The 17,117-nt window shown below is 32.8% G+C and overlaps 1 protein-coding gene across 1 annotated transcript; it reads right to left on the bottom strand.

The window, feature by feature from the left end:
• Positions 1 to 14,908: 14,908 nt before the first annotated feature.
• LOC142607873 (uncharacterized protein At4g06744-like) lies at positions 14,909 to 16,659 on the bottom strand. Its single transcript, XM_075779529.1, has one exon. It carries the CDS (start codon positions 16,574 to 16,576, stop codon positions 15,233 to 15,235), a length of 1,344 nt encoding a protein of 447 aa, XP_075635644.1. The 5' UTR covers positions 16,577 to 16,659; the 3' UTR covers positions 14,909 to 15,232.
• Between the last annotated feature and the right edge of the window lie 458 nt (positions 16,660 to 17,117).

Raw genomic sequence — 17,117 nt, 5'->3', positions numbered from 1 at the left:
TTAACGATCTTATGACTATGGTCACGCTATATCCCCGTGACTGGGTATCAGAGTACCAATAAATAACCCTCATTGGCTAGGTATCAGAGTACCAATGAATAACCCTCATTGGTTTGGGTATCAATATACCAATGAATAACCCCCATTGGCTGAGTATCAGAGTACTAATGAATAACCCATATTGGTTTGGGTATCAGAGTACTAATAAATAACCCTCATTAGTTTGGATATCAGAATCAATTCATAGTCAAATTCTCTATAATCATATATATGAAATCATAGTCTCTAACAAAAATATGATTTACCTCCTATTGCCCCTTCCAGGCAAAAAGGAAAAAGTAAACATGATAAGGTTTACAAAAGTTATTCCCATAAAAAGCATAAAACATATAGATCTCACTTTGTTAAACCCAATGATTTTTATGCAAAAAACAAACCTGTTTTTCGAAAACATGATAAACAGAGATCAGGTAAAGGTAAGTGCTTTAACTGTGGCAAATTTGGCCATTTCAGTAAAGACTGTAACCAAAAGCCTGGTAAATTGAAAAATAAGTTGAACATGTTAAACATTAATAATAATGATCAAAATGAGTTATTTCAGATTCTTGAATCTGCTGTTTCAATTGATTCCTTTGAAGAGGATTTTTCCTCCTCATCTGATTCTGATTATCACTCCCGTAGTGATGTTTCTAAATCTCCTAATATTAAACTTGGCTGTAAAGATTCTTGTTGTAATGTGATTAAATCTGTTAAAATGTTAACCAAAAATAAAGAGAATGACGATTTACTATTAACAATGATAAGTAAAATTGAAGACCCTAATTTACAGAAAGATTATCTTGACAAGTTTTTGAAAAACTTAACAAAAGAAGATAAGGTTAAAAGACCTAATTCTACGATAAGTTTTGAAGAAACTCTGAAAAGATTTAATAAAAATAAATCAAAAGAGATAACTGTTAATGATCTTCAACATGAAATAAAAACTGTTAAACAAGAAATAATTCAATTAAAAAATTATGTTAAAACTATTAAACATGATAATGATCATCTTAAACAAGAATTGTTAATTTTAAAGATTGATAAAACTATGGATAAACACCAATCTAATGACGATGAGCAAAAGGACGGAGATGAATCTGATCAACAAGCTTCTCCTTCTGGTAATGTTTCTGATCATTCCTTAATTAATTTGATTGATAATCAATTGTCTCTTGTTAAAAATATGTTGCCCAAATGGTACACTAAAGTCAAAATTGTTGTTGCTCATGATTATGCTTTTGATGTTGTTGCTATGATTGATTTTGGTGCTGATGTTAATTGTATTCAAGAAGGACTGATTCCTTCTAAATATTTTGAAAAATCTACTGAAAGATTAGTTTCTACTAATGGAACTAAAATGAAAATCAAGTATGAATTAAACAATGCTCACGTCTGCCATGATAATGTTTGCTTTAAGATCCCCTCTGTACTTGTTGAAAACATGACTGATAAAGTGATTCTTGGTTTACCTTTTATTAATTCTTTGTATCCTTTCCTTACTGAGGATGATGGAATTACTACTGACCCCTTTGGACAGAAAGTAAAATTCAAATTTTGTCCAAAGCATGAAACCCCTGATACTTTTAATCTGATCCATGCTAAAGTCAAACACCTCAACTTCCTTCAACAAGAAGTTAGGCACAAGAAAATTGTTGAACAACTTTCTGATAATCTACTTCAATCCAAAATTGTTAATTTTTAGAAAATACTAATGAGTGATGTTTGTTCTGAAATTCCTAATGCTTTTTGGCACAGAAAGAAACACATTGTTAACTTGCCTTATGCTAAAGATTTTAATGAGAAGAATATTCCTACTAAAGCTCGTCCTATTTAAATGAATGCTGAAACTGTTGAATTTTGTAAAAGTGAGATCAATGATTTGCTCAAGAAAAAACTTATTAGAAACAGCAAGTCTCCTTGGTCTTGTGCTGCTTTCTATGTTCAGAAAAATGCTGAGCTTGAGAGAGGTACCCCTCGTCTTGTGATTAACTACAAACCTTTGAACAAAGTCTTAGAGTGGATCAGGTACCCTATCCCCGATAAAAATGATCTTGTTCATAGGCTAAGTGATGCTGTCATATTTTCCAAATTTGATATGAAATCTGGATTTTGGCAAGTTCAGATTAGCGAGAATGATAGGTATAAAACTGCTTTTACCACACCTTTTGGTCATTATGAGTGGAATGTTATGCCCTTTGGTCTAAAAAATGCTCCTAGTGAATTCCAAAACATTATGAATGATATTTTCAATTCTTTCAGCCATTTCACTATTGTCTACATTGATGATGTTTTGATCTTCTCCTAATTCATTAGTGAACATTGGAAACATTTGTACTCGTTTCTGGACACTATCAAAAGAAATGGTCTTGTTGTCTCTACTAAGAAAATCAAACTGTTTCAAACCAAAGTCACATTTCTCGGATATGATATTTTCGAAGGACAGATCCATCCTATTAATCGAGCCATTCAATTTGCTGATAAATTTGCTGATGAAATTATTGATAAAACTCAACTTCAAAGGTTTCTTGGATCCTTAAATTATGTTGTTGATTTTTACAAGAATCTGAGAAAACAATGCAAACCACTTTTTGATCGGTTACAAAGAAATCCTCCTCCTTGGTCTGATATTCATACTTCTCTTATTAAACAGATCAAATCCCATGTTAAAACTTTACCCTGTCTTGGTATCCCAACTGTTAATGCCTTCAAAATTATTGAAACTGATGCCTCAGACATTGGTTATGGGGGCATTCTAAAACAAAAAGTTTCACCTGATTCTTTTGAGCAAATTGTTCGCTTCTACTCTGGTGTCTGGAATGCGGCACAATTAAACTATAGCACTATAAAGAAAGAAATTTTATCTATAGTACTATGTATTTCAAAATTTCAAAGTGATTTGTTAAACCAAAATTTTTTATTAAGAATTGATTGTAAAAGTGCTAAATATGTTATTGAAAAAGATGTTGAGAATATTGCTTCCAAACATATTTTTGCAAGATGGCAAGCTATTTTAAGTGTTTTTGATTTTGATATTGAATATATTAAAGGTTCTAAAAATTCTATTCTTGATTTTCTTACCCGTGAATTCCTGCAGTGCCGTAATGGCAAGTAGAGGATCCAAGGATAAAGGTCCTGCGGCCACACATTACCAAATTGTTAAACGAGAACCTGTCTCCCCAGGAGACATTGCTAACCGCCTTACCACTTTAGGATCAATCCCTAATCCTAATTATTCCTCTGTTTTGGTTTCTGCCTATGACCCTTATGCTTTAACCCCTGTTAACCAGCCTGTCCGAACTATTTACCCAAGAAAACCCAATGCTTCCCAATATGTTAAAAAACAATACTTCCAAAACCTATTTTTTGTTGAACCAAATCGAGCAGCAATTAAGAACCCTCTTCAAATTGCAAAAAACTATTTCCCTCCTTTGTGTCACTAGGTTCCGGAACATGGTGCTAAAATGTTAGAATTTTATTCTGACATTTTACTCCAAGAAGATGCTACTGTTATTAAAACTATTTTTGATTTAGATGATAAAACCAAAATTATTTACCACAGTGTTTACCTAAAAAATATTGTTACTGAAGCCAGTTGGGAACATTCCCCTAGCTCTACAAAAAATCTCCCTAAGCACTCTGTTCCATATTCATACCATGATTATATTGACGCTTGGTTCAAATTTATGCTTCATTTACTTGCTATTTTGCTGATATTTTGGGCACAACATGCCAAACTACTTTTGGTCTCAAAAGCTGATCTGATTCCTTCTGGATATTGCTCTCTTATTGTCCCTCATGGGTCCTGATATGAATAGTAAATTGTCACTATTTGTTTTGTACTATTTACTGCTTTATTCACTTATATAAGGGGGGTTGTCCCTTATTGTTAAACTCAGAATCTTTTCTACGATTTCTCTTAGAACTCTCTCTAGGACTTTCTTAGATCAAGATATCTCACTGATTACACAAAGCTTGTAACTAGGAACCGAGCAGTAAGGCCCGTGAAGCCAGGAGAGCGTGAGGGCGTGAGAGGAATAGGGTTGATGACCGGTATGTGTTACGAAATGCAACGGTTGTGAGAAAAACATGATAATTGAGTGTTATAACTAAGATAGATATTGATAGGATGTGGAGATCCGACTCCTCTGTTAGCTCTAGGACAGGTTGTCCTCCTGATATTGTGAATGAAGAAGACTTCACTATTGGAGAAAGTGAGTACCCAAATTTTAGAAAATGGAATATTCCTAAGGTTTCTACTAAATCTGTTTATGATCTAAATTGGTCTGAAAAAAGTATTTTCTCTGAATATAGAGCTAGAACTGTTGAACAAACCTTTTCCATTTCCAAAACTCATGAAAAATGTTGTTTATTTTCCAAGAAAAATATTAACGAGTTTTTATCCAAGAAAAATCTTAAATATTTACACATTGGTCTGGTTCAAGTTGCTGTTAAACCTTTAAGAAGAAAAGAAATTGATGCTTCTGTGCGTATGTGTTTACGTGATGCTAGATTTAAGAAATTTAATGATAGCATTCTTGGCATGATTACTGCTTCTTTGTATGATGGTCCTGTTTACTTTGATTGTTATCTTGATCTTGCTCTTGCTTTAGATGATCCTAATATTATTAAAGCTTTAACTTTGAATATATTGACATCTGGTTATGGTATGGATGATGGTAGTAGACCTTTTACTCTTATTTACCGAATTTTTTATAGATTGCTTGATTCCCAGCTAACTCCTCGGTCTAGAGGATGTGATCCTGCTGGAAAAACTATGTTGATTCAATGTTCCACTCCTGATGCTAAGATCCAAGTCCCTAAAATGATTCAATGGCAAGATATTACTCTTCCCAAAGAATGGACTTTGGAACAAGTTGCACCACCTGTTAAACCTGTTTTTGATGAACTTGATCTTACTAAAATTGCACAATATACTGATGGAACTGTTAAAATATTTTTTGATGATACCAAATGTTTTCCTACCCACAAACCTTTAAGAATCAATGAAGGAAGAAAGTCCTTTGTTGGATCTGAAAGTGTTGTTAAAAGAAATGTTGATGTTGACGAATTTTTGATAAAAAAATTTTGAACCACTTGATTTAAAGCTAAAAGGAGTTGCTAGCAACAATTCCCAGGTTTGCAATACTTATTATTCAACTAAACCTAAATTTCTTCCAAAATATGATCAAGAAGAAGAAGAAGATGCAAAATCTGAGGCTCCTTCTGGATCTGATTTTCCACCTATTGAGACTCCTCCTCCTTTCAAACATCTGTGTGTGATAAACTTGATGGATATGGATGTTGAAACCCCTGCTTTTCAAATTGATATGGTTGCTTTGAGTAATGAATTCTTTTCTAAAGCCAACCGTGATAAAAGAAAGTATTACCAAAGTACTTTTGCTGAGTCTGAAAAAGACAGAATCAAAAGGAAATGGAGAGAAAAAATAAATTTGTTAAAACAACATTTTTTTTTATTACCTTGAGAATTATTATGTTTCAAGAAATGAGGTTCACACCAATTACTTGAACGTAATAAAAAAATTCGCTTTTGTTAAACATGATAAAACTGTTGTTAAATCCAGTCATCCACCCATTGAAACTGTTTTGATTACTTGCAAAAGTGATAAAGAAAGCACTGAGGTGAAAGCCTCCCCTTTTAAAATTGCTGATGATAAAACCCCTGTTTTTGCCATTATTGAACAAAACAATTTTACTAATGAATCTTTGCATATTATTGGTCAACAGCTTGACCGTATTGAAGAAAAAATTGTTGAAAAACCTGCTGTTTCAAAGCCTGAGAAACCTTTGATTGATTTACCCAGTCAAAGAAAAACTATTGATTTTAAAACTTCTCAGAGTAAGACTTTTGATTTAGTTAATTCCCAAGGATCAACTGTTGAAAATATTGAAAAAATGTTTGCTGATTTAAAAGTTAAAACTGAGCAAACTTCTACTTTTAGAAGTGCTGCTTATGCTATTTCAAGAAATGAGAAAGAAATTGTTTCTGATGACGACACAAATTCTGACTCATTATCTTCAAAATCTTCTAAAAATGCTTTTGATGATGGCATAAGTTTACCAGAAATTAAAAAATTTGTTAGAAAACCCAATCCCACGTCTTTTACAAAAAATTGGTATTCTAAACCTACTCCTCTTGATGTACAGTTTGAAGAAAGTTCTTCTCAAACTCAATTTTTTGTTTTTGCTGATAAACTTTATGAATGGAATATTGATGGTTTGTCTGAACAAGAAATTATTAACAAAATGGCTCACATGTCTATGGTTGGTATTGCATACATAAATAACCATGACAATCTTGATCATCCTGATATTGTTGATTTGCTTGCATCTGGTTTTACTGGTTGTCTTCGCGGATGGTGGGATTCACATCTCACAGAAGAATCCAGAGAATCTATTAAACATGCTATTAAAAGAGATACTGATGGTATGCCTATTTTTGATGAAAATATTAATCGTGGTGTTCCTGATGGTGTTAATACTTTGGTTTACACCATTCTTAAACATTTTGTTGGTACTCTTTCTAATATTTCGTCTCGAATTTCTGACTATTTGAATAATTTGAGATGTCCTACTATGTCTAATTACAGATGGTACCAAGATGTATTTACTTTCAGAGTTATGCTCAGAAAAGACTCTACGAAGCCTTATTGGAAAGAGAAGTTTATTGACGGTCTGCCTCCTATCTTTGCTCATAAGGTAAAAAATGAATTAATTGGTAAAAATGATTCTATTGATTTTGATAATGTAACCTATGGTGATATTTTCAGCACTATTAAGAAAATTGGAATTAATATGTGCAATGATGAAAAATGGTTAAAACAACAGTTAAAAGATAAAAAGAAAGCTAAATATGAAATGAGTAATTTTTGTGAACAATATGGTTTACCTCCTACTGCCCCTTCCAGGAAAAAAGGAAAAAGTAAACATGATAAGGTTTACAAAAGTTATTTCCATAAAAAACATAAAAGATACAGAACCTACTTTGTTAAACCCAATGATTTTTATGCAAAAAACAAATCTGATTTTCGAAAACTTGATAAACAGAGATCAGGTAAAGGTAAGTGCTTTAACTGTGGCAAATTTGGCCATTTCAGTAAAGACTGTAACCAAAAGCCTGGTAAGTTGAAAAATAAGTTGAATATGTTAAACATTAATAATAATGATCAAAATGAGTTATTTCAGATTCTTGAATCTACTGCTTCAACTGATTCCTTTGAAGAGGATTTTTCCTCCTCATCTGATTCTGATTATCACTCACGTAGCGATGTTTCTAAATCTCCTAATATTAAACTTGGCTGTAGAGATTCTTGTTGTAATGCGATTAAATCTATTAAAATGTTAACCAAAAGTAAAGAGAATGATGATTTACTATTAACAATGATAAGTAAAATTGAAGACCCTAATTTACAAAAAGATTATCTTGACAAGTTTTTGAAAAATTTAACAAAAGAAGATAAGGTTAAAAGACCTAATTCTACGATAAGTTTTAAAGAAACTCTGAAAAGATTTAATAAAAATAAATCAAAAGAGATACTTGTTAATGATCTTCAACATGAAATAAAAACTGTTAAATAAGAAATAATTCAATTAAAAAATGATGTTAAAACTATTAAACATGATAATGACCATCTTAAACAAGAATTGTTAATTCTCAAAATTGATAAAACTATGGATAAACTCCAATCTGATGATGATGAGCAAAAGGACGGAGATGAATCTGATCAACAAGCTTCTCCTTCTGGTAATGTTTCTGATCGTACCTTGATTAATTTGATTGATAATCAATTGTCTCTTGTTAAACATATGCTGCCCAAATGGTACACTAAAGTCAAAATTGTTGTTGCTCATGATTATGCTTTTGATGTTATTGCTATGATTGATTCTGGTACTGATGTTAATTGTATTCAAGAAGGACTAATTCCTTCTAAATATTTTGAAAAATCTACTGAAAGATTAGTTTCTGCTAACGGAACTAAAATGAAAATCAAGTATGAATTAAATAATGCTCATGTTTGCCATGATAATGTTAGCTTTAAGATCCCCTCTGTACTTGTTAAAAACATGACTGATAAAGTGATTCTTGGTTTGCCTTTTATTGATTCTTTGTACCCTTTTCTTACTGAAAATGATGGAATTACTACTGATCCTTTTGGACAGAAAGTAAAATTCAAATTTTGTTCAAAGTGTGAAACTCATATTGATAATAAACATCTCAGCTTCATTAAACAAAAGGACAGCTCTAAGAAGACTGGTGGACAACTTTCTGCTCATTTGTTGCCAACAATAATTGTCAATTGTCACAGTGTCCTGATGAATGATAGTTACCCTAACAATATGGATATCTCTCTTGTTGACTACTTGCATGATGACAAAAACTCTAGTGAAAAGCATATCTTCACCAAAGAATGTCCTACGGATGCTAAAACTCAAAAAAGCATTCTTTGCATTAGGCTTTTGACCAAGTCTTTGCTTTGGTCCAAATTTGTCCGTAGCATGTTTTCCTCTTACCCCAATATTCTCCAAAATAATCATTGTCATCCTAACACTCATTGTCTGGCACAACTAATATATATTACTATTGACCTTTGGCTTTTGAAACATACTTTTCAAAAGAATTTTATTGATACTATTTAGTCTCACTTTTCCAAAAAATATTCTATCATACTATTAACTATGGCCAATTGGCTTAACATCCTCTCCCTTACTTGGTATGACAAAGTAAGATTTAATACTACCACTACTAAGTGGAATATTATGACTTCTTTGGCAAAGAAGAGGGACAAGGGGAAAGCACCTGCACAGGACTTTCCTCAAGACGAAAGGTTCCCAGCGAGACACCCTTTTGTAATGCATGAAGGCACATCTTCTGGAGTAAAATCCAATAATGCAACATTCTTTCAGGAATTTGTCCCGGCAGAGGTGACATATTCCTGTGGTGATATCATATTAACCTTACAAGAAGTATTGAACAAAGACTTGCAAGTCCATAATGGAGTCTATAGTAAATTACCAGATTCCATTAAATTCATTCTAGACAACCTTCAAGCTGCCCATTCTTCAAACCACCACAAACTATTCAACAAAACCATGAGAGCACTTGAAATTCACCTTGTTAACCTTACTACCCAAATTGTTGACCCTACTACTGAAAATGCAGCCTTTGCCGACCAACTTTTTAATTGGCTTGTTTACGCTCAAAACCATCATGATAAATCAAACCTGATTAGTCAACTCTTTGGCAAAGAGAAAATCCATTCAATGGATAGAAAGACTATAATGGGTACTGATTTTGCTAGATTGAGTCTAAAAAACCAATCTTTGCTTAAAAGTGCTGTTGCCAACTTGCCTCCAGAAGTACAAACTTGTATTTTTGAAAGCAAGGCTATGACTACAAATCTTGATCTTTGGTTAAAACATTTCAAAACTCTTGTCTCAATTGCCCCTACCATTGTAGAACATGATGACCCAAGAATATTTCTCACAAGAGATCCTGTTTACGAACCATTAATGTATTGTGGTTTCTGTAACCAATATTCAACTTATCATGAACATGAATGCAATGATGATCCCCCATGGGATCCCTCTCCAGGAGACCCTTATGCTGGTTACCCGTCTGATGCAACTTCTACTTAGAAGCATAGTGATCCCAGTACAAGACTTTCTTATTGGTCTAGCCAGATAATGCTACTAGTTACTATTTGCCGAAGATGCTTTCTTGATAATAATGATTTCTTGTTGACTATATTCTTATCTATAGGACAAACCATTCTGGCACCATCCTTACGTAGCAACTTTCCTCCATTGTTGACTTTCCAAGATCAAGACTTTTCCAAAAGATAAAGCTATTTACTTGCTATTTTGCTGATATTTTGGGCACAACATGCCAAACTACTTTTGGTCTCAAAAGCTGATCTGATTCCTTCTGGATATTGCTCTCTTATTGCCCCTCACGGGTCCTGATATAAATAGTAAATTGTCACTATTTGTTTTGTACTATTTACTGCTTTATTCACTTATATAAGGAAGGTTGTCCCTTATTGTTAAACTCAGAATATTTTCTAGGTTTTTCCTTAGAACTCTCTCTAGGACTTCCTTAGATCAAGATATCTCACTGATAACACAAAGCTTGTAACTAGAAACCAGGACTAGCTTTCAAGCCTTGTACTGTTTACCCAACTTGTTGATCACTGTAATCTTGTTGCTACTACTACTGTAAGTATTTTGATGTATATTCAATAAACACTTATGTTTTCAATATTTTGAATTATTTTGATATACAACTACTTGGCTGGTTCTACCGCCTTACTTTCAATTATCATTTATTTTGAATTATTCCATATATCTGCTATCTGTTGTGCTTCTGCCTTTTACGCTGTCATCCTTCCCCCTTTATGGTATCAGAGCCATTCTTTGCATTAGGCTTTTGACTAAGTCTTTGCTTTGGTCCAAATTTGTCTGTAGCATGTTATCCTCTTACCACAATATTCTCCAAAATAATCATTGTCATCCTAACACTCATTGTCCGGCACAACTAATATATATTACTATTGACCTTTGGCTTTTGAAACATACTTTTCAAAAGAATTTTATTGATACTATTTACTCTCACTTTTCCAAAAAATATTCTATCATACTATTAACTATGGCCAACTGGCTTAACATCCTCTCCCTTACTTGGTAGGACAAAGTAAGATTTAATACTACCACTACTAAGTGGAATATTAAGAATTCTTCGGCAGAGAAGAGGGACAAGGGGAAAGCACCTACACAGGACTTTCCTCAAGACGAAAGGTTCCCAGCGGGACACCCTTTTGTAATGCATGAAGGCGCATCTTCTGGAGTAAAATCCAGTAATGCAACATCCCTTCAAGAATTTGTCCCGGCAAAGGTGACATATTCCAGTGGTGATATCATATTAACCTTACAAGAAGTATTGAACAAAAACTTGCAATTCCATAATGGAGTCTATAGTGAATTACCAGATTCCATTAAATTCACTCTAGACAAACTTCAAGCTGCCCATTCTACAAAACCACCACAAACTATTCAACAAAACCATAAGAGCACTTGAAATTCACCTTATTAACCTTACTACCTAAATTGTTGACCCTACTACTGAAAATGCAGCATTTGCCGACCAACTTTTTAATTGCCTTGTTTACGCTTAAAACCATCATGATAAATCAAACCTGATTAGTCAACTCTTTGGCAAAGAGGAAATCCATTCAATGGATAGAAAGACTATAATGGGTACTGATTTTGCTAGATTGAGTCTAAAAAACCAATCTTTGCTTAAAAGTGTTGTTGCCAACTTGCCCCTAGAAGTACAAACTTGTATTTTTGAAAGGAAGGCTATGACTACAAATCTTGATCTTTGGTTAAAACATTTCAAAACCCTTGTCTCAATTGCCCCTACCATTGTTGAACCTGATGGCCCCAACAAAGGCTACCTGAAAAAGAAATGGGGAAAATACTTTGGGAGCAGTCTTAGAGTACATGAAAAAACCCATCATTTCCCTTGCCTTTTAATTAATTATGAAGATGGTTTTGATAATGATCCCTTCCGGCTTTCTCAAATGTTTGAATTTGGTTTTGTTAGACCCATCAAATTGACGAGTCATGATCAAATTGACGAGTCATGATCAAATTAACCAGTTTCCTGATATTATCCAAAAGGCTGTTACAGATGTTGCAGCAAACCCTTATGTTTCAATCTGATGTTGGAGTACTTTGCCCAAATGGGAAAAGAATAATTGGATGAATGTTCAACCTTCCAAGCATCTTGTTCTCATTAATGGATATACTCACCAAGGTCAATACTATGAAGGAAATGCTTATGTTTCACATAAACATCCCTATGCCCTTGCTGAATGTTGGAGAAGTTACTTTAATAATCGAATTCTTGATGTCTCTGAAGAATTATGGAAAGACTACCATTTCTTTGGATGTACAGACAGAATTTCTGTTTTTGTTAACAAACCTTATACTTCTGCGGTCCGGCACTTACAATGGGTAGAACATGATGACCCAAGAATATTTCTCACAAGAGATCCTGTTTACGAACCATTAATGTATTGTAGTTTCTGTAACCAATATTCAACTTATCATGAACATGAATGCAATGATGATCCCCCATGGGATCCCTCTCCAGGAGACCCTTATGCTGGTTACCCGTCTAATATATATATAGTTAGGATTTCAACCTTATTTTTTAAAAATCCCTTATAATTATAAATTATAAAAATTGGCCCCAAAAAAAATTTACTTAAATATCCCTCTTTTTATATCTTTTTTTTTTTTCGGGGTATTACAAATGTTATTACTTATTAGTGGATTGTACTACTATCGAATCATGAATTTGTCAGGGGGGGACGGCCGACAGCCACAAAAGTTGAGGAGAATTTTCTTTTGGTTGTCCTATTTATGCATTCTTATTCATCTATCAAACTTTGTAATTATGGTGAAATTGATATATTAAGAGTTTTTTTTTATCCACTTATTTTGTTAAAATTAAAATTTTTTTACTAAAAATATTATAGATAAAAATAAAAATTAGCTAAAATAATATAGTAAGACCTATAAATAGTACTAAAAAGTGTAGTGAGACCCATAAATAATACCAAAAATAAACTGAATAGTAAAATAAATTGACTTTTTAATTTTTGCTAAATAAATACTAAGGGTCGTTTGGTAACGTTATTCTAGTAATGTTATTTATATATTTTTAAAATATATATGAGTTAAAAAATATGTATAATATTATTTAAAAATTAAAAATATATTATTAAACTACTCTACCAAACAGTACTGACTGCCGAGACTTCTTTACTTTTGTCTTTCTCCAAGTCAAGAGCTTCGAATTCGTTTTTGATATATAATAGTATGTTTCATTGCCCCATTTATAATAAAAAATAAAAAAAAATGTTTGATTGCCCCCATTGGCTACCTTTTTCTAAAGGGAAGAAACAAATTCCAAAGTGCAATAAACCTTTGCTGTGACGACAGAGGAAATATGTCAGCAACTGACTCAAATCATTGATAGGGTGGGTATGGATAGAGAAAATGGCGTCTGTATTTAGAGGATTTTCACGTTTTAGATTTTTTTTTTTTTTTTGAGCATAGATTTTAATTAAGAGACATGGTGCACTGTTTACCATTGTGCATGAACCGTATAGTGGTGCACTGTTCATGTACTTTTTAGCTTTTTTTTTAATAATTAAAAATGGGATCCACGACACTATTCACACATTTAAAAATTATTTTGCTACAATGTTTTCAGTTTTTAATTTTCAATGGTATCCAAACGAATCCTTATCTTTCACGATTCACATGGGATGAAAATTATATGGGGTTAGTATGAGATAAATAAATGGAAATCTAACTGATGTTGTTAGGATAATAATTAATAATTTATTTAAAAAAAATTATGAGAAAAAAAAATATTTTAAAAGCTTTCTTCATTTTCTATAAAAGTGATATCAAAATTTTCTCAAAATAGATTATTAATCATTATTTTAAGGGCACTCATTAGTATGAATATTAAATGTATGTATATTAAAAAGTAGGAAAAAATTAAAATTTTTTTTTTCATGATATATACTTGATAGAAAAGTTTTTTTTCTTTTTTTTTTTTTTTTCTTTTTTGTTAAGTGAATGAATGAAAAAATCAAGATAATTATATATTTATTGATAGAAAAATAAGGATTTGATCATTTAAGTAAAGAAAAAATATATATTATAATATAATTACAATTTTATAATTAAAAAAAATTATGTATAAAAATATACATTTATTAATATATTTATTTTATCTCCCATAAAAATTAATATAATTACAATTTTAATATGTCAAAATGACATTTTTTTAACAAACTTGATGCTAATTCTCTTAGATCCGCTCAACTGAGTAATTACTTTCTATTTGAATAGGTTTCCAATTGTAATCTACTTCATTTTTTGGTAAAATCTATCCCTAGCTTTTGTAATCTTTTATTTAGCTTGAGACCTTCAATCTTCATTCCATTGTTTACTTTCCTCATTTTCTCTTCGGATCAATTGAAGTTTTTCGCTATCATATTTTCCCTTGCTCAATTTAAATCCAAGTTCGATTTAAATCAAGGCCCAATTAGAGCATATCTAAACTTCAATTATTTTGTAGCTAAAACATGGAACAACACGCAGAAATTGAGGGTTTTTATTTTTATTTTTATTTTTTTATTGGGCTGAGCCTCGAAATTGTTTTATGTGGTTATGTGTCTAACACCACTGTCTACAGACATTGAGACCATTTATAAAGAGGCCACGCCCAGTCCTCCCTCCAGTCCATTAAACACATCAGGCCCAACCCAATCAACAACTTGCATTAACTGAACAAGGGCGTAAAAAATCTTGTAACTAATTATAAACTTGAAAGATTAAGTTACATTAAACGCTAATTTATGTGTGTTCCACTTTATGTTCTTATAAAGTAAATAAAGTTTAAAATGAATATATAAAAAATTAGACACATGATATATTCTCGTCGCTGGAGTATAAAATGGGTTAGAAGATTATTATCATTGAACAAGGACATTCTGACTGAACTAAATTAATTTGTCCCACTAAGAGTGTTTCATTTCATTTTTCACCGATTGTAATATATCATGTCTAATTTTTGGTTATTTTAAACTTTAATTATGTTGAAACAGAAGGGAAAATGAATGTATAATCGGATAAAAAAAGAACGCATGAGGGGAAGGAACGGAAACAAGATCTATTTTTTCAATTCATACAGTTGCTTTTTATAAAGAAGGATTACATATTGTACTATTATATCCTTCTTTCATGTTTCATGGGAATATATAGAGAATAAAACATAAAGATCCTCCTTTTACTTTCATATAAAATATTTAGCAAACCAAAAAAATGCTATAATGTTAGAAAATACCACAATGTTCCGAATTCGCAATAATAAGACCAAGAGAAAAATTAAGAAAGAAAAGCAGCAGAGAACATGAGTTCTCCAGCAACGTCCTTCACCCACAAAAAAAAAAAAAAAAAGGAGTAATTACACCTACAAACATTGACGCTGATAATAGCCATAGTTAACAAAGCAAATAAAAAACTCGGATAATCTTATTCTATCACAAAAGTACACGAACCGAGTCACTACAATGTATATACCTTCCAATCATCAATGGTGAGGCTTTGTAAGCGCACCATAGGTCGTTGGTGAAGGTGGAGTCATTTCATCAATTGTAGGAATAACCTCAAATTCCTCTTCTTCCAAAGACTCGCCAGTAGTAGCAAGCCTACAAGGAACAATGCTGAGAGTACTCTCCCTTGGGCAGCTTCTAGGCCTAGCAAAGAAACGTGTACACTCAGCTGCTGATTTCTGCTGTGGAAGCCCAGTAATGCAGTTTCTCCTCACATCAAGCCTCTTTGCTCTGATCAATCTCCTACACACAGGCCCTACTTGTGTGAAGAAATTGCAAGACAATGAAAAATTGTACGCATTTGGTAACCTGCATAGTGATTCTGGAATAGTCCCATAGAACTGATTGTGAGCCAGATTGAGCAACTCCATCTTGAACAAACACCCAAATGATTGTGGAATTGGACCCGTCAATAAATTGCCACCAACATCAAACACTGTGGACTTTTGCAAGTAGCCAATTTCATAAGGCAAACAACCGTTCAACCTGTTGTTCAAGAAGAGAACTTCGAGAAGTGTGTTCCAAGTTCGGCCAATAGTGCGTGGGATTTCACCAGTGAACTTGTTGTTGGCAAGTGTGAGGTACAAAGCTGGTGTGTTACCTAATGTGGCTGGAATTTTCTGAGTGAACCCGTTGTTGTTGATAAACAACACGTTTGTGTCAATGTTGAATAGCCCAGGTGGGATTACCCCAGCATAAGTGTTGAACCTAAGATCCACAAATGTTAAATTTGTAGCACCTAGGACACTAGATGGAAATCGTCCAAGGAACCTGTTGTTACTCAAATCCAGCTCGTATAGATAACGTAATTGTCTGAGGTTATTATTAATAGGTCCACTAAAGTTGTTAGAATTGGCATGGAAGATAGCAAGGTCTGGCAAATATCGAATAAAGCGATAAAAGTTCAAGAAAGTACCACCAAATCTTGCGCCATTGAAGGTGATGCGAGCGAGCCCAGTGATGTTCAAGTCAGGGACAGTGTCACAAAAGAACCCTTTGAAAAGGCAATAGTTGTTTCCAACCCAAGTGCAAGTATAGTTTTGTGGGTCATAGGTGATGTTTCTTTTGAGTTCTTGGGTGATGAATAGAATTCTGGCTCTATTGGACAATGGTCCAGGATTTCTTGGGTCTCGACGAGGCATGAGATGAAGTCCTGGTGGGTATAGTGGTGGTCGTGGTCGAGGGTATACTGGTGGTCGTGGTCGAGGGGGTGCTGATATTATGGGACATCTTTGTGGAGGACATCTAGCAGGTTGGGCTAGGCCATGCAGAGAATAGGAACAAAGGATGAGTAAAGCTGAAATAAGTGTTCGGAGCATCATTGTGTGAGCAGTGTTAGGAAGAAGAAGAAGGTTTGTGTAAACAGACGTAGTTCACCACTTCTTATAGTACTAGATGTATCTCAGCGGAGAAGGTGGCTCGAGTATTAAAATATAATTATTGGTAGAATTTGGGACCCTTGTTAACAGTTCCGGAGGAAAGTGAACAGGAGCATCCTATGCTTTCATTATCAGCAAGTATTATCAATAATAATGGTTTGGTTAATGTTTGCTCTTAAAGCATACATTAAGTATAAATAAAATTTTTTTGAGAATTGAAAAAATTGTTAATATTTTTTCAATTCTCAATAATTATTGTGCACTCTAAGGGCATATATTAGCAAAATCCATAATACTATAGAAATAATTTTTTTCACAACATGTTTTGATGTCAATTATTGTAGTACAGGCATAATAATACATTATTATACATATTCTAACTAAAATTTTGTTTTTAAACGATTTTAATTATAATTGTCAAATGAATCCTGTTTTAAAAACAAGATTTTAGAATTATAATTGAAATCGGTTGTATATCTCATTC

Source organism: Castanea sativa, chromosome 1 (genome assembly GCF_040712315.1).
Source record: "Castanea sativa cultivar Marrone di Chiusa Pesio chromosome 1, ASM4071231v1".
In the NCBI taxonomy this organism is placed as follows: Eukaryota; Viridiplantae; Streptophyta; class Magnoliopsida; order Fagales; family Fagaceae; genus Castanea; species Castanea sativa.
This window is presented reverse-complemented; position numbering and strand designations above follow the sequence as displayed.